General features: G+C 38.1%; 3 protein-coding genes across 6 annotated transcripts in view; 2 read left to right on the top strand and 1 right to left on the bottom strand.

Moving 5' to 3' along the window:
• nbas (NBAS subunit of NRZ tethering complex) overlaps positions 1-2,819 on the bottom strand; it is a 183,356-nt gene extending 180,537 nt beyond the window's left edge. For 2 of the 3 annotated variants that reach the window (XR_014888753.1, XR_014888754.1), the window contains exons 1-3: positions 2,563-2,819; positions 2,099-2,150; positions 837-873 (exon numbers count right to left, since the gene is read on the bottom strand). Coding sequence is in view for 1 of the 3 variants with exons in the window: in XM_085248034.1 (XP_085104160.1) it covers positions 837-873; positions 2,099-2,150; positions 2,563-2,655 (182 nt within the window). In the remaining 2 variants the exon portion in view is untranslated. The remainder of the gene's footprint in view (positions 1-836; positions 874-2,098; positions 2,151-2,562) is intronic. The other variant, XM_085248034.1, reaches the window with a different exon arrangement.
• Positions 2,820-2,892: 73 nt separating this feature from the next.
• ddx1 (DEAD (Asp-Glu-Ala-Asp) box helicase 1) lies at positions 2,893-10,028 on the top strand. Its single transcript, XM_085248036.1, has 26 exons — positions 2,893-2,965; positions 3,087-3,138; positions 3,237-3,300; positions 3,386-3,415; positions 3,543-3,639; positions 3,791-3,838; positions 3,950-4,033; positions 4,153-4,236; positions 4,353-4,429; positions 4,523-4,595; positions 4,701-4,777; positions 4,864-4,978; positions 5,125-5,263; positions 5,462-5,522; positions 5,681-5,779; positions 5,904-5,993; positions 6,111-6,299; positions 6,498-6,549; positions 6,729-6,875; positions 7,018-7,109; positions 7,518-7,590; positions 7,714-7,786; positions 8,698-8,740; positions 8,825-8,920; positions 9,214-9,334; positions 9,525-10,028. Exons 1-26 carry the CDS (start codon positions 2,950-2,952, stop codon positions 9,653-9,655), a joined length of 2,223 nt encoding a protein of 740 aa, XP_085104162.1. The 5' UTR covers positions 2,893-2,949; the 3' UTR covers positions 9,656-10,028.
• Positions 10,029-12,323: 2,295 nt separating this feature from the next.
• LOC146557675 (uncharacterized) lies at positions 12,324-22,761 on the top strand. 2 transcript variants are annotated; one of them, XM_085247372.1, is made up of 3 exons: positions 12,324-12,449; positions 13,101-13,197; positions 14,918-22,761. In XM_085247372.1, the coding sequence occupies exon 3, from the start codon at positions 14,943-14,945 to the stop codon at positions 21,585-21,587; it is 6,645 nt and encodes a 2,214-aa protein (XP_085103498.1). In that variant the 5' UTR covers positions 12,324-12,449; positions 13,101-13,197; positions 14,918-14,942; the 3' UTR covers positions 21,588-22,761. The 2 variants fall into 2 exon arrangements, with proteins under 2 accessions (XP_085103498.1, XP_085103497.1); XM_085247371.1 differs by having other exon boundaries at positions 13,101-13,210.
• The last annotated feature ends 1,393 nt before the right edge of the window (positions 22,762-24,154 follow it).

Genomic DNA, 24,154 nt, shown 5'->3' with positions numbered 1-24,154 from the left:
AATTAAACATTTAAGACGGTAGACGGTATAGCATATATGCATGGGCAGCATTTTTTCAGAGGGACATACTGATTAAAACAGTATGCAAAAAGTCCACATTTTGAACATCTCATTTGAAACATGATGTACATTGTAACAAATTCTGATAAATTTGATATTTTTTTTAAAGACATAGCAGACAAGAAAGGGGCCTTATTTCAAATACCAAGAACTTTCTGTTTGAAATGTTTTGACTTTATGTCAATATAATGTTAACGGCTGTATCGTCATTTAGCTTTACTATGTTATTATTAATTATTTAAAAATCACAATAATTAATAATATAATTTATTTTTCACCTATAATAAAACTAAAATGATGATATTTTTTAATCTGCATTGCCAAGTTACATCTGTTGATCTACAATGTCTCAAAGTAAAAGAGTTGACACTATTCCTTTTACAGTTCAGTAGCACTGTTAGTGCTGCTGCTTATTGCGTCACTTAAAAAACAGCAATGAAGCGTGTTAATTTTTAGCGCATTTAATACTCAAATATTTTTACCAAGACAGAAAACAAAATCAGAATAAAGTTCTTGTCACTATGTACATCACATTACTAAAAGTCTTCCCGACACAAGATTTTCATAGTCAAAGCCAAAGAAAAACAATCACATTACTTCATCCATAAGGTTTGGGATTGTTATGAAATATGTAATGCGTATCTGTAAAAATCGGATTAATATTAAGCACTAGGAGTCACAGCTTTATGCAGCATGTTTGTTGTTTACACTGGTGAAATAACAGCAAGTCATGCCTGGAGCAGACAGCAATCCTTTTTAAAATAATAATGGCTTACCTGTACCACAAATAGTGAAGGATCAAGCGGAAAGGGCCTGTAAGAAATGTATGACAGGTAGTTATTAATAAATGTCTGATCACGTACAGTTTAGTTTTTTCTCTTTGTTTCATTGTTACTGATTTTACTTGCTTGTTGTTTTTTTAAACACACTTCTGGTGCAAACTATTGAGATCCTAGCACACGTGGCAATATGTTATCAGCCTTAAAATTTAATGCTATCATATGCTCATATGCATATGGACTCTGGGCCACAAGCACAGACTCAGCTTTACTTCACTCACATCCAAACTGAAGCAAGCGGTTTTCCTCTTTTATAAGGAGGCAACGCTAAAGGGACATGGCGCAAACAGAATGATGTTAAAAATGATGCCTTATCAATAAAATTTTGATGTTTATTAAACAGGGTTTTCTTAAGAATAGTGTTGTAGGCTAGAATTTTATTCTTTTTTATAGTATTCTGTTATTCCACCTTGACTACAATTGCAGAAATGTTCCTGGCTTGTTTATTAGATTTTTTATTGACTATTTGGACCAATTTGGAGATTCAGATTACCATGGAGATTGTTTTTCTGGTGGGAGGAATCCTGAAAATCCTGGGGAAAAACTGATGTAAACATCAGAGAACTCCACACACAATCCTCAGTTGCACAGCTTGAAGTAACAGCTGAGATCTGGACAACACTAGCCTCAGTCTCAGAGATTAAGCCAAACAGGATCAATGTTTCTGGAAGCATTTACATTAGAATATGAAGAGAAACTGTCATCTATAACAGACTCTAGCATCATGTTGTGATATGATAAAATATGATATGATCTATCACATGATATGATCATTTTTGAATGAGGAAAATAGACTTTCACAGATTTTGTTTAATTTGCAGTGTCAATAAATCACCACACCTGTTTTCCATTTTCCTAATGAAATATGAAAATAGATGAACTCAAGATGAACTCATGAATCAAGACTTTTGCACAGTACTGGATGCTGGATGGACTTTAATATCTCAGTAAGAAGATTGTATGCCTTCCAGCCTCTATGATCTCCATACTGTATTCTGGTGTCATAAATAAAAGAACATCAAGCAAAATACATATAAAGATTGGCGTGGTGGACTGTTGGTAAGTTTATTGATCATTTTAGAATAGCTACAATCAATGTGAGGATGTAACTGCTTCGGGCAAGTGCTGTATAGCTGTATATATGCAACATATGCATGCATGCATATTATCACACCATGGCAACGAAAATCAGAACTTACCTGTCACAGCTTTTGCAATTAGAGAGGTGCTGTACTCCTTGTTGCCTCGCAACTGCAATGTAAAATAGTAACAGATGAGCTGCGATTGCCATATTTTGATATTGTTTTTCCAATTTCATTCTGGAGTTTTAATGAAACCTAGTGATAGGTCGTTTCTCTGACAGAGCAGATTTTTGATTTTAGATCATTATAAAAGCTGCAGGTAAATGAAAGGTATGCAGGACACTAGTGCTAAATGAGCACTTGCTGCTCTGCTGTGTGATGTATGACGTGCGACGGAAAGGTGAAACTTTGTTTATCAAGACAACCAACTGCAACTTATCATGTATTTGTGCTACGTGGCTCTGGGCGGCTGACCCCACGAAACTCAAGGCGGTTGTCTTTCGCTGGTCATTTCTACAGATAGCTGCTCACCACAAGAGCTACGCCGTGAATAAAAAACCGCAAAAGTGAAAGCTACCAACCTGAGTGTCCGTCTCTGGAGGCCATTCAGTAATAACCAGTAAATCGTATAAAATGTTTTCTTCTTCGCCCTCAATTAAGCTTTCTTCGGCCATGTTTACAGCTGTCAGAAATCTACGGCGACAAGCAGGGACAAATTATAAAGAAACGCGTTTGTAATTGAACTGTTGCTAACCGTCTATAAAAGCGGTTTTGTGATTTTATTTGGCTTATTATAAATGTTAATATTAGCTTTTGTATCTCAAGTCCACAAGCGACATTTTTTCTCAACCCCCCGCTTTGTTTTTACGAACTTGTTCACTATCCGGAACTATTTTTTCTTGGCTGTTGAGGGGGAGCATTTGCTGACCGGCACATCCGGTTGCGTTGCACTTGTACTAGCAGCAGCAATGGCAGCGTTTGGTGGTGAGATTTTTACATTCCTACTTAATTTTGACGTTACGGTTTTAAATTGCTTACACATCAACTGTCGTTTTGAAGCTACGTAAGCCCACTCAACCATTTAATATGTGTTTTTATGTAACAGAAATGGGGGTAATGCCTGAAATCGCGCAGGCTGTGGAAGAGATGGACTGGCTGTGAGTCCAGCTACAAATTTGCAAAATCATGCATGCTGTTGTATGCTTACATTTTAATATTTGATATCAAACTGACTAAATGTATAATCGGTTTTCAGGTTGCCTACTGACATCCAGGCGGAGTCCATCCCCCTCATCCTTGGTGGAGGAGATGTGCTCATGGTAAGCTTGGTTCTCTGGACACATTTGGCTCACAGATATTTGCACTCTGCTGCGAGGCTGACATCTGACTTTTCTGTCTTCTAAGGCTGCGGAAACTGGCAGTGGCAAAACAGGAGTAAGTACTTAACAGCGACACAAACTTGGGAGAAATGCCTTCTTTTTTTTCTTCTTTGTATGTCTACACTGTATATATTTATTTTCACACTTACTGAGTCATGACAGTTTCCCATTGTCCTCCTCAGGCCTTCAGTATCCCTGTGATCCAGATTGTGTACGAGACCTTGAAGGATCAGCAGGAGGGCAAAAAGGGCAGAGCCTCTATTAAAACTGGAGGAGCCAGTGAGAATATTTAATCAGTTATTTGGTTTCAGGCTTCATGATTCATATCCCATCTTAAATGTGTGCATATAAATTAAGACTTTTAATGTTGGGTAGACAGTATAGAGTGTTCTGCAGGTGTTTGACCTGCTCTTCTTTTGTTTTGTCTCAGTTTTCAACAGCTGGCAGATGAATCCTTATGATCGCAGTACAGCCTTCGGTAAGAACAGATCATAAACATGCAATGTTTATGTAAATGTCACTTTCCAGCTTTTTGTTTTGATTTTTTAAACAACATCTGCTCATTGCCTTTTAATGTTTTTCTTCTTAGCAATTGGGTCAGATGGACTGTGCTGCCAGAGCAGGGAGTTCAAAGAGTGGCATGGCTGTCGCTCCACTAAAGGTGTCACCAAAGGTGTGTGATGTACACAAGTGCTTACGGAGTGATCAGAGAATCAAATAATCGTATGATGGATCAAGAAACATAAAAGTGTAAATTATTATCAGTCCTCATATGTTTGTTTTTCTGTTTAGGGAAGTACTGCTATGAGGTGACCTGCCATGACCAGGGCCTGTGCCGGGTGGGTTGGTCTACCAGTCAGGCGGCTCTGGACCTGGGTATTCTTTTCTACCATCTACAGTATTAATGCAGCAGAAAATGCTCCACTTTAAACAATTTATTTCACCAGGGCACTACTGTAATTTAACACCAGACTCTTTGTTTTTCTTTCTAGGAACTGATAAATATGGGTTTGGTTTTGGTGGGACTGGAAAGAAATCCAACAACAAGCAGTTTGACAGCTATGGGGAGGTAACAGATAATGAAAGATCATATTATTTACACGTTTAAAGAAATTTGGGAATGATTTTTTTTAAATGGGTTCTCTTTGCTATTTTTTTTTAGGAGTTTACCATGCATGACACTATTGGATGCTACCTGGATCTAGAAAAGAGCCAAATTTCATTCTCTAAAAATGGTATGGTCCCAGTTTTTCTATTATAAAAAATAAATAACCTATTCAAAGTTGTTAGAAATAGAGAAATAACTCATAATTGGTTTATGTTGTGTTTTTTTTCATCAGGTAACGACCTGGGTGTGGCTTTTGAAATCCCTCAAAATCTGAAGAATCAAGCTTTCTTTGCTTCCTGTGTGCTCAAGGTATCGACGGATATGACAACACAGTGATGGCAGAGAACATATAAAACTGATGCCTGACTGACACCATCATCTTTTCTGTTTTACAGAATGCAGAGCTAAAGTTTAACTTTGGAGGAGAAGACTTTAAACACCCCCCTAAGAGTGGATTTGTTGCCCTGGACCAGGCACCAGAGGGTCATGCTGTCAAATCTTCTCAGACAGGTGTGTGCTTTCAACCTCATTTCAGGCACTTAAGACAAGATTGTTCCTTTTACGGTATATGCCTTCTTTCACTCACTGGTGTTAAAACAAGGTACATTTTCAAATTTGAGTATGCCAAGTACAATATTTCTTCTGTGATTGTGCAGGCAGTGCCAACGTGAGTCAGGTGAAAACATCCTCAAATTCACCCAAAGCCCTGATCATTGAGCCGTCTAAAGAACTGGCTGAACAAACCCTCAACAATGTCACGCAGTTTAAGAAATATGTGGATAATCCCAAACTCAGGTATGACACCATGGAGGTGGTATCGACACTGAGTGACACAAACTGAAAAAAACCTCGACTTAAAAAAAGAAATAAAAATGCATTTGTAGTAACAATCCAGATTATTCTGTCATCCCTTTAAAAACATCATTTGCCTGCGTTTTTACACCACCAGATGGAGCTGTGCTATTTTGGTAATTTGTCAGTCTGTCATTGCAGGGAGCTGCTGGTGATTGGTGGTGTGGCTGCCAAAGACCAGCTGGCTGCTCTGGAACAGGGGGTATGTGACACGTACAGTTACGCCTACTCCCATCCCCAAAAAAACAAAAAACGTTGACTTACCGGTAGTTTTAATTACTGTAAATCAAATTGTTGAAATATGTTTTTTAATTGGATGCCATTTTTCCTCTTTTTTTCCTGGTGTCATCTTATAATTAGATTGACATTGTGGTGGGAACACCTGGTAGATTGGATGACCTCATTTCCACTGGGAAACTGAGTTTGTCCGAAGTCCGCTTTCTGGTGCTGGATGAGTGTGTATGTGAATTCTTTTTGTTTTTTTATAGATTACACATATGTTTTGTTTTGGGGTTTTTTATGGTTGATATATATAATATAGCATAAAATCCCTTAACTATTTTGTGTCTTTTGTGTATCTCAGGACGGCCTCCTGTCAGCAGGTTATACAGACTTCATCAACAGGATCCATAATCAAATCCCCCAGGTCACCTCTGATGGCAAGAGACTGCAGGTAATGCTGAGCATAAATTACATGTGTGAAATTAAACCTGTGTACTATGATAGATGTTGTAGTAGAAGGATGTTTGCTGGCATTAGTAGTTTAGGTGACGATCTCTTTATTTTCCAGGTCATTGTATGCTCAGCGACACTGCATTCATTCGATGTGAAGAAGTTATCCGAGCGCATCATGCACTTTCCCACCTGGGTGGATCTGAAGGGGGAGGACTCTGTTCCGGAGACTGTCCACCACGTAGTGGTGCCCGTCAATCCGAAGAGCGACCATCTGTGGGAGCGCCTCGGCAAGAACCACATCCGGGTGAGTTCCTCGTGCTCGGGGAAGGAAACCGAATAAACAGAAAAGTACTGAAACATCAAGTTAAGCAATTCGGCTGTGTTTCAGACTTGGGTGGAGGAATAATCACCTTTTTATTCTACACTATGTATGTTGTTATCATGTCTTTGTCTTAGTTTAGAGTTGTGGTGATTTAGCTGTTTCCTCTGTTTCTCTGGGTAGACTGATGAAGTTCATTCAAATGATAACACCAGACCAGGAGTCAATACTGCAGGTAGGTGCAGTTGAGCAGCACAGTTCAGACCGCTCATCTTCATCACCCTGATAGAAAGTGTAAAATATCATTATTGTCCATTCACTCCAGTCAGTATACACATCACATAAACAACACAGATAACACTTACCTTAATATGAACTTCAGTAAAGGTGTGTGTGTGTCTTTTTGTGAGTCAGAAATGTGGTCAGAGGCCATCAAAATCCTGAAGGGCGAGTACACAGTGAGAGCCATTAAAGAACACAAAATGGACCAGGCTATAATCTTCTGTCGTACCAAAATTGACTGTGACAACATGGAGCAGTACTTGATTCAGCAAGGAGGAGGTAGGCTGTGTTGGAACAATTTAGATGTTTTTGTTTGAGCCACTACAGAAGTTTAGAAAGTGAAAAAAGACACAGTTAAATATGAATACTTGGTCTTTTTCCCCCAGTTACAAATGGCTGAGTTCATGTGTGTCTTCTTCAGGTCCAAATAGCAAAGGTCACCAGTTGTCCTGTGTTTGCCTCCATGGCGATCGTAAGCCTAATGAGCGGAAAAATAACCTGGAGCGCTTCAAGGTAAAATAACAAAAAAAGCTAAACAAAGCAAAAATCATAACCTGCTTATGCTGTTTAACCGCCTAAGACCCGAACTCTTCCACGGCATGCATTTTTTATTTCTCTTTGATATTTGGGCATATTGGGGCCCAATGAATGTAAAAACAAAGAATTACCAGATTTTTTGTTTTACCTTATTTTGGTTTTTAAGAAAAATAAGAGCCACATATGAGGATATTCGTTTAAAATTTTGATAGAACAGTAGCAGTATAATGTCCTCGTAAGTGGATATCAGGCTCTTGTAGAGCAAAATTGATTATTTTGGTCTAAATAACCCAAAAGGTGATGTCCACATATGTGGACGTCAGGTCCTAGGAGGTTAACAAAGTGCAACCAGTCAGTGTTTTTGAGGATTGTTTGTGTTCTCAGAGAAAAGAAGTGAGGCTGTTGATCTGCACTGATGTAGCTGCCAGAGGAATTGACATCCACGGAGTTCCTTATGGTATATGGATGCTTGCTAGAAAATTATATTACTTTACAAATAAAAATTATATATTCAGTGAACATTACAGAAGAGTTGCTATATATTTCTTTATATATTTATGTTAATGGTTTCTTCCTCCAGTGATTAACGTGACTCTGCCAGATGAGAAGCAGAACTATGTCCATCGTATCGGCAGAGTGGGAAGAGCTGAAAGGTACCTACTGAATTTATTTTGTTATAACTTAACTTATTTATTCATTTTAATATTCATAAGTTTGTGTGAAAGATTATGTTGTATTGGTTAAATATATGTATAAATGTATTTATTATTTACTTGCTGTTAATCAGGAAATTCAAACTGCAGTTCCACCAGTAAAAATCTTCCATAATTCAGGCCAATTACAGTCTAGATTTTAAAGGGCAAAACAAACATGCATTTAATTCAACTCAATCCAGTTTTATTGGCATTACACCAGTTCATCATTTATGTAACGCCAAATCACAACAACAGCCACCTCAAGTTGCTTTATATTCTAAGGTAAAACCCTACAATATTATAACGAAAGAAAGGAACCCCAAGAATCAGATGATCGCCTTTGACCAAGCACTTGGCAACAGTGGGAAGGAAAAACTCCTTTTTAACAGGAAGAAACCTCCATAGAAGGACAGTCATCCCTGTATGTACTACAATAGCTGAAAGAAGGGGGAAAAAAAAACAAGGTTAGAATTTATCATTCTAGCAAGTCGCCACTTTGAAAACAAAAAGACAGAGTTCTTGTTTAAACAACGATAAACGTAGGATACTATCACTCTAGTCGGCTGCCCCTTATGAAGGTGAAAGCATTAACGAAATGGAACGCAGTTCCTAAATAAGTAGGAGTAATCAGCCAAAGTCAATCTGGAAGTAGATGACAAAGGCAAAGTCATCTACTTCCTTTCTTTCTTCTTCCTTTTGTCATCTTCTTCTCTTCCATCTGTTCCTTTTAAAGGTCACAAGAGCAGATCATCTGCATCATCATTGCCACCTCAAACTTTCACATGGCGTGCCTGAGTGACGACAAACAATAAATTATAATGTAATCTCTACGTAGCATTGATGTTGTGTAATTTCTTTTCGACTTACAGAATGGGATTGGCTATCTCCTTAGTTGCTATGGAGAAAGAGAAGGTAAGGTGGAGTAGAGGTGTCTGTTTAGTCCATATAAGTTTGAATTTTGTATGTGATTTTAAGTACACTTTTCTACCTGTGCAGGTGTGGTACCATGTTTGCCCGAACCGAGGCAGAGGTTGCTACAACACACGACTGAAGGAGGATGGAGGATGCACCATCTGGTATAATGAAAAAGAGGTGAATAAAGATGCACACAAAACTAGTCTGGTTGATACAGCAGCTCCAATTTACTGTTTGAAATACAAACATGTGTGATACAGCAGTTCTTTTGAAAGGACTGTATAAGCAGCACATGCATTCATAATCACTCTTAGGTTTGGGGTGTGCCAGGTTAATAATCCAATACATTCACCTTTAAAACCAGTTGGGAAGTAAAGTTACACACAACATACTTTCACTCACACATCCTCATCATGCACTTTAAACTCTGCTTGTGTCATTTCTTTTTCCCCTTTTTCCTCTGATCACAGCTCCTTTCAGAAATCGAGGAACATTTAAAGTGCACCATCACCCAGTGTGAGCCAGACATCAAAGTACCCGTGGATGAGTTTGATGGAAAGGTGACCTATGGGCAGCGCAGAGCGATGGGAGGTATGTGTGACAAAAAGGAAGGATAACATGTCTGCACAAGACTACGGGAATGGTTGCATATGCACATTAAAGTATATCTGTTGTTTGGAAGGATTATAATGAGCATTAAAGCATCATGAGGCAGGTTGTAGTATTTATTATGTCTGCTCGTGTGTTGAGCTTGACCAGGAAACCTGTCGTCTTTGTCTAGGTGGTAACTACAAGGGTCACGTAGATGTTCTGGCCCCAACCGTCCAGGAGCTGGCAAGCCTGGAGAGAGAAGCCCAAACATCCTTTCTTCACCTGGGTTATCTACCCAACCAGCTATTCAGAGCCTTCTGAACCTAACTCCAGCTAGCAGAATAGCACTACATGCCAATCATATACAATGGGGAAACAAAAACAAAACTGATTTTTAATTTACATGAGTTATAAACGAAAAGGTGTCGGGATTTCCAGAATTTCAGCATTGAATGGCAAAGGACTATTTTTTGTTTTGCATTTAGCGCCAAGGCCTGTTGAGACGGCTGGCACAATGATTTCGACGTCACTTCCTGCTACACTTGAATTGAAAACCGTATATACTGTATACTTAATTCTGATTGGTTGGTTTGGTTTATATGGCTGAGTGAATCATTTAAGACATTTATATAGTAAAACTTCACTGAAAGTGACTTTGTTTTCTTTTCTCCATTAAACGTTAGTGGCGTTCTCAGCTTGGATTTGGTTTCTTACATTTAATCATCAGCAAAGAAAGACAAACCTGTATTTGTTATAAGCTTTTCTGTGCATTTAGTTTGTGTTTGTGTCCAGTGATTTCAGTTTGAAGAAATTTTTAAGAAGCAGTGGGGACATGTTTGGAAAGAGAAACATGCAGTAGATTAAATAAAAGGTACCTATGTTATTATTAAAAAAAAATAACTCTGGTTTGAGAAGTCATATTTTAAATTTGGCAATCACAAGGTGTCCATTACCCTAAAGCATACTTATAATAAAAGAATGAAGGCCATTCTGCTTAAATACAGTGTGAGAGGTGATACAGAGGCTAATAACTCATAAGAAAGGGGTTTAATGAGGTCGTGAAAGAGAAAATAGAAAGTAGCCATTTCCTCACAGCCATTCATTTAATGAGATTGCTTTTTTTCTGCCCACATTACCTGCAGCCCACTGGAAGAATGCACTAAAAGACATTTCTGCATTGGTACTTAGAAAAAGGGGAAAAATAATTTTTAAGATTGAATTTTTAAATTTACGATAATGTTTTTTCTGAGTTATTCATCCCAGGAGTTCAAATATTTATTTATTTCCACCTGAGCCTTTAAAAGTGAAGCATTCCTTGAATGAAATAATGCTCTTTTCTGAGTTTTCACTCAGAGTTTTACCACCTTTCCCCAGTCCCTTATTTTTATTAATCTTCACTTGCCCTAAGGCACCTTTGTACATGAACTGTTTGAAGCATTGACTACAGGAAATTGTATTTTATATATTTATTTATATTTTATATGCTTTATAGTCAAATAACCTTTTCTATAGCTTATGTGTAACATTATTGCAATAGCAAAGCTACATATTAAGGCGAAGGAGAATGATCTACATTGTGGTAATATGATAACAGAACTGGACACCGAAAAAAAATATCATCCATATTATGACAGAGCTGGACGCTTGTTGCGTATTTAGTCCAAGATGAAGCTGCAGGATCTTCTGGGTGTAGTTTAATTGCCTAATTTCCAGTCTTTGAAAGTGGATTAGAAATTGAGGCTGCACAACAAGGATGTGAACTGTAGGTCCAAAAACTGAGAGCAGTAAAAAAAAAAAAAACGGGGCGGGGGGAATGTGAATACTTTACACCTAAGGAAAGGATTCAAAACAATAGAGTTTTGGGTTGAAAGCCTGAAGAGATGACCAGGTTTTACTGCTAATGGCTGCAGAAATGACATAAAGGGTTTCTGTATGATTCTTTGAAAATATTTAAGCATTTTTTCTCCTTTCTTTAGTCACTTTTAGTGATTTTATAATAGAAAAGAATTACATGATGGTGAATTTTACTTTGTAAATGCAATATTTTCTTATTCATTTGATCCAGTACCTGTTTGGGAGATCCTTTTGATTATCTTTCTTTTATAAAACTACTAAAAAGAACTATAACATGCCATTATTGTATATCAGGCAGTATTGATTAGTAGTAGTGTATTGCTCTTTGTGCTTATCTCTAAATTCAGTTAAAGCATCAAGACTCCTGGTGGCTTCTGGTTATTTGCTTAAATCTCATGGATTGTGAGTATGCATGTGCAGACAGTTGTCCTGTTCTGAGCTATCATTTCATCAGCTGAAACAATATATGAAAATATCAGATTGTGTAACACTTGAGCGCCTTCCTTGACCACCTACCTTCACAAGTTCTACAAGCCTTATAAATGCAATTACTTACAAATGACTGCATCCCTTCTTCACATGGGCCTCTCAGAAAATGGAATCGTTTTAGCTTTTTACTTTTAACTTTTTAACTTTGTACTGATTCAGCAAACCCAGACATAGAGCTAAGGTCAAATTGATGCGCTTTCAAAATAAAAGTCTTACAAGTGTAAACTAAACTAGGACAGCAGCAGGTGACACAGCAGTCACTACAGCCTTTGCATTTATTAAGCGGTTGTACCACTTAATGAATTCGACTTCATTCACATCTTTTCTTTTTTTTCTTTTTCAGAATTCTTTTTTCTCAGAATTCTGACTTTTTTTCCTCAGAATTCAGGAAAAGAAGAAAAAAAAGGACGTGCCCACTTTTTTCCCCCAGTGGCCCTAATCCTCTTCCGTAGTTACAACACTAAATTTCCAAGATTTTTTTAAAGATTAATCCAAGCCTGTGTGCAACTTTTCAAGCATTTGTTTTGTTTTTTAACAAACCTTGCTTCATCTAATGTATTGAGTTTGCCGATCAAGTATTGCACTTTTATTTTGAAGTAGTGGTGCTCTTCTGTGACGTCACTTCCATAACAGTGCTGTGCATCGTCTATAGTCTCCCTCCTGAAATTCAGGGACTTCAACTCCGCTGCATCCTTCAAACGTTGTGCCGCAAAGAAGTGCGTAGTTTTACCAAGTGAGAACCACGGCCGTGTGAATGTTGTGCACACTTTGGGTAAGCTTCATCCTGTTTGCGGGCTCCTTTTTGACGTCGCTTTGCCGTTGAAGTAGCTGTTTGTAACGACTTCACATCGCCATGTTTAGGTGGAAAGTAGTAAATGCAAACCCTCGATTAGGTTTTTCTTCCGCTGGACCACTTTTAGCACTGCTGCCGTGTTAAATACATGGATGGCATCCTTTTAGTAATAGTAATTGGACTGTGTTTTTTTCCAGATAGCTCAGTGAATTATTGTGATGCACTTCAGTGTTCAGAAGCATTTGGTGCAGTCAAAATAATCGCCATCTGCTGGTCAAAATGCTTTGTTTGGAAAGGACTGTCCAAAAGGTTTCACTTTTATTCAGTAAAGCTGTTTTAACTAATTATTGTTGAATTTGCTCATTTTTTTTAAAGAGTCTGTATCCTTTCGTTTAAGTGCCGTGGTAGACAAAAATACCCCCAGTTTGTCCTTTTGTCAAAGGAACACCTGGTTTGTTTTTCTCCTGGTTAACGGCCCCACTTTCACTGAAGTGTAGCTCACAAACACATGCCCACAGTGTTTGTGAGATGGTGTCTAACAGGGCTGCATGTTTTTATCGTTCTTTAAGGAAGAGCTGAAGAATCAATACATTTATTATTTTTCAAATAAGCTTTTCATTTTTCATGCAGGGCTACAGTGTATCCACACGGTCTCTTTGCTACTTGGATGACAGCAAAGGGACCAGAGCAGGTACCAGACATGCTGGATATGCTGATGTTGGGCAGAGTAAGTAGCCAGAGTAAGTACACTGAAGTTTCACACACAGATCATCGTCTTTTTCTCTGAATTTGTTCATACAGTACAAACGAATTTAGAAGTGCCTTAGACTGCGATAGCAGTAAACGCATATCTTCAAGCTGAACGATACTAAAAGTATACGATCTTTCATTCCCATTTTTTTTAAATTTAAATTAATGATCATAATGATTAGAAACAAAAATATTCAAAACAAAAACATCTAAAATATTGTAGGGTTTTGGATAACTTTTTACTTTCTTTTCGTCAACACAAAAAAAAAGACAAAACAGGACAAAAAGAAGTTTCTGATATATCCTGCAAAATAGTGCAGAAGTATAATACAGCCCCTTGAAATAAATTATAAATAAAAATATGTTTAGGAGGGACCAAATTTAATTTTTTTTGTGCACAGCTTCCACTTGGAAACTGCACCTTTAGACAATGTGTTTTGTTGTGTAGAGAAATGGAGAGGTTGCAGAATGAAGCATGAAAGCCTTTTGATTTTTAAGGATTCTGACTCGGTAACATGCAAAGTCTGCATGCAGGGATTCTTATTTAATAGGTTTGTTATGCCTAAAGAGTACACGCAATGTCATTTCTGAGTGCAAAAAACTCCACTGCATTGCTTATTTGATGTTATCAAATACCCAAGAGTTATAGAAATTTAAAAAAAAAACCCTCGAGTTGCTGCTTGAACTTAATAAATAAAACTTAATGAAAAGCTCTAAAAATTGTGCATTACATCATAACAACTTTGCTTATTTGTAATTTTTTTTTTTTTTTTTTTGAGGGGGGGTTGCAAAAGCAAAATGAAAGTCTTCATGCTAAAAACCATTAATAATGATATTAAAATATAATTACATTACTTCATGATATTAAAAAAAATTGGGGGCTGCTTTTGGGAATTATTTTGTGACGTAACTGGGGTTGGGCAATGTGGCTAAAAGCCATTATTGCTGAATTTCTAGGTAATAATTCAAGATCAGAATCCTCAGTTTGCCCACCAATTTAGTTTAACGTATGTGATCATGTTATGAATGGCTGTGGCCCTGAACTCAGTCCCTATTAACAAATAGGCCAAAGCTTCGGACTACAATTGGTTACAAGTGTCTGTCCCACTTTGGCCGTCTCATCATGGCCTCTTACTGTTATCATAGCCAGTAAGAGTCCAAAAGTCCGATCTGCACTGGTATAAATCAGATAATATAATTAAAATGTAAAATTTCACAAATAAATATTCTTAGCTCAGGGTCAAGTTTCAAAACAGCAGCCCTATGTCTAGTATGAGAACAGATAATATGCTCAAAGATAAAGGTAAAAGATGGAAAAAAATAAAGAAATATTTAGGGAAGCTGGCAGCGTAAGCATGTTTGTTTCACATGTAGACCAGTGCCAAAGTTAATGGAGCTCTGATTCAGTAGGACTACCGTACTGTTAAAATACTATCGATATGTGCGTTTTTGTTTTTTTGTTTTTGTCTTGCACACTGTTGTACACTGTGGCTTGCAATGTACTGAGCTAGCTGTAGTCTTGCAGTATGTCTGTGCCCCGGTATCAAAACCCAAAGCTTACAAAATTATAATGAAGTGGGTAGAATAAAGTGCACTATTATTTTTCTCGGCTGTTATAGTGTGAAAATTGGTACATTTAGACTGAGTTAATGAGTTATGGTTCATATATAATGTATACTATTTTTGTTTCCACACAGGAATAGGGGGCGCAAAGATACGAAAATGGAACTGAAGATGGAGGACACCAACCCAAATAGACTGAAGGACAGCAAAAGGATGGATGCCAACACTGTCTGGCAATGGCGGATTATGCACGTAAAAAAATACTCAAGAAGCCCCGAACCATTCCATTACAGCAATAAAATTGGATTAGATTTTAATGTTGGATCCACGGCACAGAAACTGGATTTACAATTACTGACAAACGGGGTCATGCTTGAAATCTGTGACTTTGCTAAAATGGTTACAAAGGGTAAAAGCCACTTTATCATGAACATTCTGGAGAACAATTTTGATCTTGGTTTGGAAAATGAGCAACAACGGATTCATTTTAGAGCTCAGATTTCACACAAGCTCAAGGACCTGATGAGGAGGCCTCCTAAAGAAAAACTTGACATTGCTGCTCTTTTTGGTTCTTCTTTTGTGCCAGTGTGTGCCAGAAGCATCAAAAAAGAACCGAATGTGGGAGCCGATTGCCAGTATTTCGGTTTCCAGCTGAAGAAAGAAGATAATGGTAGACATACAAGCAAAATTCCTTGCTCACAAACATCTGAAAAAAAGATTGACCGACTACATGCTGATGTCAGCGATGATGAAGAGGAAATTGAGTGCTTAGGGGCGCAGTTAAAAGAAGAAATCAGAGGAGATGTTCTCCCATTTTCATACCCTTACTGTGAAGAAATTGGTTTGCGCTTTGAAAGTGGTGCAAAACAAAGCCTTGATCCAGGTTTATTGACAAATGGTATGATGGTAGAACTGGTAGACTTTACTAGAGTACTGATTGCATCCTACAGCTCTATTATTCTCAGTGTCCTGAAGCATAATTTTGAACTTGACCTTCAAAATCAACAGGACAAAAAGCAAGTTTTGTTCAGCGTGTCCCAACTGTTGAAAAGGAGAAAAAAACTTAAGAGCACTGGTACTAAAATAAGTCCACATTTTAAGAATGAGCCGTTTTCCTTTGAGACAAATCCCTTTAAAAGAGCTCCCACACAGCTGACTATGGAAGAACTTCTATACGAGAGCTTGAAGAAAAGAAGAAAATACAATTCAAAAGCAAATATGCAAAATGAATGTGACATGGAAGAAGAGACAATGGAAACGGAAAGTAACATGTGGAAGCTGCGTGCTAACCGTGTGAAACAAATCCTGCTGGTACTAGACAAAGAGTACTGTACATTCTTCAGGCCCAATAAAGCAAATTTGGAATTCAATATTGGGTTTGGGCCCAAGAAAAACTTGAGTGGTGACTATCTGACCAATTCTGTTCTGTATAAAGTTGCTCGATTTGCCTTGGCAATGAATTCATCCCAGCAGGAATTCATCATGGAGATTCTTGAGAAGAACTTTGACTTAGGCCTGAAGAACAAGTCTTATAAACCTACCTTTGCATGTGAACTCATGAGTAGAGTAAGACAGCTTCAGAAATGCGAGGTTCCGGTCAAATTCTCTAAAGAAGTTTTTGAACTTCCTCGTCCTGTTCCATCATTCAGAATGACATCTCAGAGAATGGACATTGTTAGCCCAGACCTCAGCAGCAGATCGAATGTGAAGGAATCTGATATCGCTCCTTCAAATTCTCCTGACTCACAAGCTGAAACTAAACTAAGTCCAAATGATGTAACTACAACTGATTTACCAGTCCATCTACATGAAACTGAACCCAAGCCACATACTGAAACCAAACCTGAAATAAAGTCAGAGAAAAATGTCCATCCTTATCACTTCTGCAAGGAGATTGGTCTGAAACTTCATGTCAGCTGCAGTCAACAAAAACACAAACTTGACATCAGCAAACTGACCAAAGGAGCAATGATGGAAGTAACAAACTTTGCTGAAAAGTTGTGTGGAACATTTGAGCAGATTTGTCTGGATGTTCTCAGACACAACTTTGAGCTTGATTTGCAAAGTGTCGATTCAGAACTTGCAAGAAATATTCTTGCACACATTCCGGCTGCAAATGAAGAAAGAAATCTTGTGACCCGTGTAACCCATGGGAAATCGAAGCACCCGAAAAGAGATTACCCAATTCTCCCGACACTGAATTGCCAGAATAACCCAAATACAGAAGCATGTAGAGCTGATTCTACTGAGGAAAATGTACACAAAGATGTAAGCAGTACCACTGACACTGAACAACAAGATGACCTCAACTCAGCGCTGTGGAAATTGAGACGTATTCAAATTCAGCACATCCTCTCAGTACCTCATGGAGAACACTGCCCACTTTATTCTTACTCTAGATGTAAGAAATTGGGCATCGACTTTAATGTAGGATCTGGAATAAAACTAAATCTTGACCCAAAGTTACTTACCAATGGCATCATGGTTGAAGTTAACACGTTTGCCGAAGCAATGTTGTCATCTACAAAAGATTTCATCACAGCAATCCTGGAGTACAACTTTGATTTAAATTTGAACAGCGAGGCAAGTCGCAATGCCTTTGGAAAGAAGCTTATGCGAAACTCTGGAGCAATGAAGACAAAGAAACTAGCTGCATCTCAGAAGAAAATACTTTTTCAACTGCCTGACTCAAAATCTGTAGATGAATATACTCCATATTGCCCCAAATGTTATCAAGACAGAATTAAGCGTCATCAAGATAAATCGCAGTCTGGTCGCGTCCCTGAGCAGCCCCAAACTGGGTCAGATGTTTGTGCTGATGCAAAGGCAGAAAGTACTCAAAATGATCGAACCTCTATTTCTGCAGCAACAAGAAAGACTATAATGAGCTGTTACCCCTCATGCAGGAAAATGGGTTTAAGACTCCGCGTGAGTAAAGCACACCGTAAACGTAAACTCGAAACACGTGCTTTGACCTGGGGTGTTATGTGTGAGGTTTATTCTTTTGCCAGGAAACTGAGTGGAACAAAGCATAAACTTGTCAATGATATTCTTGAGCACAACTTCAACTTGGACAAACAGACTCTAGACCTCAATCCTTCAATGTTGTTCTGTAGAGTACAGCCACGAGAAGGAGAGCATGCCTGGTTCAATGATGTTTTTGTTATTCAGGCACCTCGCAAATGTCCTGTTATTGGGGTTAAAAGGGAAGGACAATCCACCATGCAGACAAATGAATGGAAAGAAACGATCAGAAAAAGACAGCTGGACATGCAGGCAAAGAAGAAAAGGGCCATGGTGTCAAGTGATTATGCCAATGATAGTGTAGGAAGGATTGGATTTGATGAAATGGGTTTGAGTCTAGACGAAACAGTTGGAGTGGACTATTGCTACATGTGTCCTATAGAAGCAGACACACTCACAGATTCAGAAAACAGCGGGAATGAGGATGACATAGAAAACCCAACATCATCTTGCATCTCTGCTCCTTTCCATACCACCACTGATAGTTCCTTCAGTTCAGCAATCGTAGACACAGATATGGACCTGCCATCTCCAAGTCAGCCAGATGAAAGTGGGCTGCTAGAATATGAAGAGGAGGAAGAGATTCCAACAGATGTACCAAATGAATTTGACATGAAAGAAGAGGAAAAGGAAATGGAGAGTAACATGTGGAAGCTGCGTACTCACCGTGTGAAACAAATCCTCCTAGTCCTAGACAAAGAGTACTGTCCATTCTTCAGGCCCAAGAAAGTTAACCTAGAATTCAATATTGGGTTTAGACCCAAGAAAAATTTGAGTGCTGACTGTCTGACCAATTCTGTTCTGTATAAAGTTGCTCGGTTTGCCTTGGCAATGAGTTCATCCCAGCAGGAATTCATCATGGAGATTCTTGAGAAGAACTTTGCATTAGACCTAGAGAGCAATAGCCACAGATACACCATTGCATGTGAACTGATGAATAAAATAAGACAGCTTCAGGAATATGAAGATCCAGTCAAATTCTCAAAAGAGGTATTTAAACTCCCCGATTCCATGTTTTCAATAGGCACAAGATACCAGAGCATGGACAGCAGCATATCAAGATTGGATGAGTCTGATGTTGAACCCTCACATCCCCCTGATTCAGATGGTGAAACTAGACCAGACCCACATGTGTCAACTATACCAGGTTTACCAGCTGGTCCACCGAAAACAATATCCGAGGAAAGTGTGAACCTGTATCCCTTCTCCAAGGAGATTGGTCTGAAGTTGCATGTAAGCTGCAGTCAACAGAAAAACAAACTTGATGTCAACAAACTGACCAAAGGAGCAATGATGGAAGTGACAAACTTTGCTGAAAAGTTGTGTGGGACATTTGAGCAGATTTGTCTGGACGTTCTCAGACACAACTTTGAGCTTGATTTGCAAAACGTCAATTCTGAACTTGCTAGACATATTCTTGCACAAATTCCTGTTGCAAATGATCATAGAAATGTGGCAACCTGGGTTGCCCAAGCAAAGCAAAAGAACACACGAAGAGATTATCCAATAGTCATGAAACTGAATTGCCAATACAAGCCAGATGCAGAAATATGTAGTGCTGCATCTACTCGAACAGTCAAGCACCAAAATGTAAGCACTTCCTCTGACAAGCAACAAAATGACCTAAATTCAGTTCTATGGAGATTGCGTATCAATCAAATTCAACGCATCCTCTCAGTGCCTCATGGAGAACATTGCCCACTGTATTCTTACTCCAGGTGTAAGAAATTGGATATGGATTTTAATGTCGGATTTGGAGTAAAGCAAAATCTGGACCCAAAGTTATTGACCAACGGCGTCATGGTTGAAGTTAACACATTTGCCGAAGCAATGCTGTCATCCACAAAAGACTTCATCATGGAGATCCTGGAGTATAATTTTGATCTAAATTTGAACAGTGAGCTATCTCACATTGCCTTTGCAGAGCAGCTCATGCAAACCATTACAACACTGAAGTCAAAAAAATTCAGCCTGCCTCAAAAGAAAAAGCTTTTTAAACTCCCTCTGTCAGTTTTCTTTGAGGAATATACTCCAGATTGCCCCAAATGTCATCAAGATAAAAATGGCAAGCTTGTCCAGGATGAATCTCACTCTGGTAATGTGCTTTGCCATCCTCTTGCCGTGACCAGCGTCATCTCTACTAACGCAAGCAGCACGGTAAAAAAGCCTCCAGATGATCAAACCTCTTTTTCTGCATCAGTAGAAACAATATTGAACACTTACCCTCTCTGCAAGAAAATAGGTTTAAGCCTATGTGTGGACAAAGCTCACCCAAAACTTAAACTCGACACATGTGTTTTGACGTGGGAGGTCATGTGCGAGGTGTATTCTTTTGCCAGGAAACTGTGCGGGACAAAGCACAAGCTTGTCAATGATGTTCTTGAGCACAACTTCAGCTTGGACAAGCAGAGTCTAGACATGAATCCTTCAGTGCAGTTCTACAGAGTGAATCCACATGATGGAGAGCCCGCCTGGTTCAGCGAAGTTTTCATTATTCAGCCACCTCGCACATTTCAAGTCATTGAGAGTGCAGAAGAAGAGCTTCCCACTGTGCAGAGAAATGAATGGAAGGAAACGGTTCGAAAAAGACAACTGGAAATGCAAGCAAAGAAGGAAAAAGCCATGCTGTTAAGTAATACTCTGAGTGCTGTGACATTAACAAAGAATAAGCAGAAAAATCTCTATCCTATTTGCAAGAAAATAGGTCTGGACCTTGATGTTTCATCAAAATCAGCGGACAAAAAAAAGCTGAACTTGAAGTTACTGACATCATCGGTGCTGTTGGAAATACAGAAATTTGCAGCAACGAAAAGGAACCAGTATTTCCCAGCTATTTTGTTTGACATCCTAGACTATAACTTTGAGATTAGCTCACAGCATCACAGGCACTGGGAATTTTCAATCGCTGCTGCAACCAAATTCCATTCGATGATCAGACAGTATCGAAATACTGGAATAGAAAAGATCTTCAAGTTACCATTTCTGTCTGGACCCAAACTCCCACAGAGCTTAACACAAAATCTGCAAAATAATAAAAGTGCTCATGGAGTGGATGGAAACCAATGTGTGCAGCCAGCAACATATCATGCAATCCAAATGCAACCAGTGACAATAATGCAGATGAATGTCAACCCTATGAACATCCCTACGATTGCCTCCATTTTTACACCTATGATTACCTCTGTAATCAACCCTATGGTTACCCCTGTGATTAACCCAACAATTACCCCAATTTTTACACCTCCAGTTACCGTCATTAATACCCCTACAATTGCCCCCATGAGCACCTCTACACTTACCCCCATGAATACCCCTACGATTACCTCCACCAGTACCACCACAACTGTAGGTTGTGACGGTTTTCTTCCAGGAAACCTCCAAATTAAAGAGGAGGAAGATGATCCACGTTATGGCAATATGCCATCACTGGATGTTGAAACAAACTATCACCAAGGTAATGATGATGTAAGAACTGACTTAAACACTGAGGCTGCCAAGAATTTAGTCCCAGGTCATCCTGCAGGCTACCTTGGGCATACCGCATGTCCAACCTCTGAAAGCAATAATGGAAGCAAGTCATCACAGCCCTCTGATGGATGTGTGCAAACTGCATCTCTAAGTAGTGAGACTGTCATAAAAACCGAGTCAGACACTGAGGGATACATGGATTACTACATGGTAACTGTAGGTCAGGACACAGAGATAAAAGAGGAGCAGGAACATGTGCCAGCTGGAAGTGCAGAAAGTGAAGTGGATGTTAAACAGGAATGTGAGTGTTAATGGAAAAAAAATGTCTTTTGTATAGACCATTAAGTTTGAATAATGTTGCCTTAATCCCTGTGAAAAGCTTTTTGTTGTTGATGGAGAAGGAGAGTTCAATCTTTTTTCTTTCTTTTCTTTTTTTTTAATTTTTTTTTTAAAGCGATCTCAATCTATACAAATATAGTAGAGCTATGGGTTAAAAGCCTGAAAAGATGGCTCATATTGACCAAAAGCTTTCAGGGCAAATGTCTGCAGCATGGAACCACATGTGTTATTTCCCTTCTGTAGCAGCCTTTTAGTACTCTAATTTATAACAAAGAATTTGGATGTTGAACTTCATAGATGTTGTTTCCTTTTTTTCCCTTTTCTTCTTTCTTTTTATCCATTGAGGTATCCTGGACTGTTTGTAAAATGTTTATCATTCTCTTGCTTTTTGTTTTATATATTTTACTCCTTTTTTCTTTTTTTTACATATGTATGTATTTCACTTTATAAATGAGCAAACATAGAAATACGTCATTGTGTAAATATGTATATACAAAAGTTTTTCAGATAATTTTCCAGAATGGCAACAATAATGTAAATTACTAAAACTGATCCTGCAACACAAATAAATGTATGTATTCATATTTGAGGTAATATACACATTGATAGCTCACTGTATGTACATTTTGTATAAAGGTTTGAAAGCTCGAACCTGTCATATCGTCATGGTGTGTTTTATTTATATATATATATATATGTGTGTAAATATTACAGTGGCGAACAAATTTTTTAGCTCGCTAACCAATGTAAGGTGTTTGTGATTAATACTTGTATTCCCAACCAAAAAAATTGTCTTGGTGTTTAAATGTTATGCTTGATCAGTTTCTTACTGAAGTCCAGTGTGCCTAATTAACAACAATATAATATTTACTTTTAAACAAGTTTTTGTCAGGTTTCCTGAATATTTGGGTTTTCTTGTGTATGTGTCTAACATTTGCTAAGTATTGCATATTTAATTGTAGCTGAAATTTTCATATTAGAGGCTTAAAGATTAGACTTGGTGTATGATTTTGATGTAATGCCAAAATTGGGCCGTTGGTGGTGCTCAATACTAACATAATTTACTCCTTTTGTGGACCTTATATATTCTACAAACCATATAACCATTAAAAGAAAAACGAGTAAAAGACTTTTTCTACATGGCTTTAGGGATTTTAAAAAGGAATTCTATCCCCAGTTCACTAAAATAAAAAATTCAAAAAGACAAATCACTAAATTGTCTTTTGGGGTGCCACTCTGTTATGTTTTGTATAAGTTGTTTGTAGATTTTGATTATTACTAATATAAGTGGCTGAAAATCCAACATACAGGTGACAAATGAAAGAAAAAAGTGATTTGTGAGCAAGACACAAATGTCTACTGCAAGACAAAATCAGTGTGAAGGACTGGTATAGATAACAACTTTCAGGCTTATGTGCAGCCTTGTGACCTATTACAGATTAATATGAGAAGTGGAGCTGCACAAAAATTCTAATGGAATCTTTGGATAATGGTTTAGTAGAAGGTGGGGGGCTGGAGTATTTAGACATTTTACTTAAGTAAAGGTAATAAAGTATATAAAAATATAAAGCAAGAGCAGAAAACTGCATAACATAGGCATACTTAAATTTTCCCCTCAAAATTCCCTGATTCTGGGACGCTACTGGAGGGATGCTCATCGTTGTTCCTAAAGAAATTCCCTGGCCTAATGCTTGACTTCATTAATGCACAGCAAAGCATTTAGTGAGGTTTTGCAGAATGCGGACTGAGCCACCACTCGCATCAGAATGGAAATGTTTCACCTTTGGATAAACCTAATCTCTCAAGACAACCTTACATCTAAGAGTTCAATAGGGGCAGAGTGTGAAAGTTCTTCATTTAATTAGTCACCCATCTACAGTATTTCGAGATAGTTTGCTTCCAAGAACTGAGAATTTCTTGTCATTCATCATATTTACGTACTTTGTTACGAAAAGCTAGTCATAAAAACATAATTTGTTCCCATTTCTTTTGTTGGATGCACAAAAAATGCCAAAGGTAAATACGTTTGACAGGGATAAAATAGTATCTTTGCTCCAACAAGGTGGTTCCCAAAGAACTATTACTTAAAACTTGGGATATTTCACCATGGTGTGCATGGTGTCCTTAAAACATTTGAAGAAACTGGACAATTGGAGGACAAAAGAAGAATGATTTCTTATCTCAATGAGAGTTTTACCTGGATAACTAAAGGACTAATAGAAAACAAGAAGTGGCAGGCCTTAAAAAAAGACTGTACAGCTGATGAACCATATCTGAAAGTTAAGGTCAAACACAGCTCCTGAAAAATTATGTGATTATGAATGCAGAAAGGTACAGTCAGATTTTGATCTACCATGTTTTGCAATCTGGAACTCATCTCATTGGTAACGGTTTAATTTGTCAGCTTGAAAATGATCCCAAACACACTCACAATGCAATAAAAGCATATGTGATTAGAAAAACACACAATGGAACACTATCGATCATGGATTGGCCTCCGCAGAGCTTGGAGGTGGACAATACTGAAGCAATGTGGGGTC

Source organism: Mchenga conophoros, linkage group LG15 (genome assembly GCF_057382185.1).
Source record: "Mchenga conophoros isolate Kocher_MC1m ecotype Shallow Benthic linkage group LG15, M_conophoros_male_GT1.1, whole genome shotgun sequence".
Taxonomy (NCBI): Eukaryota; Metazoa; Chordata; class Actinopteri; order Cichliformes; family Cichlidae; genus Mchenga; species Mchenga conophoros.
This window is presented reverse-complemented; position numbering and strand designations above follow the sequence as displayed.

Bases quoted from the DNA above. Each gene is read 5' to 3' on its own strand.
- ddx1 (XM_085248036.1), top strand. The intron at 4,596-4,700 runs GTATGGTCCCAG...TTTTTTCATCAG, and splicing joins AATTTCATTCTCTAAAAATG to GTAACGACCTGGGTGTGGCT. The intron at 5,994-6,110 runs GTAATGCTGAGC...TTTATTTTCCAG, and splicing joins CTGATGGCAAGAGACTGCAG to GTCATTGTATGCTCAGCGAC.
- LOC146557675 (XM_085247372.1), top strand. From the start codon at position 14,943: ATGGAACTGAAGATGGAGGACACCAACCCAAATAGACTGAAGGACAGC.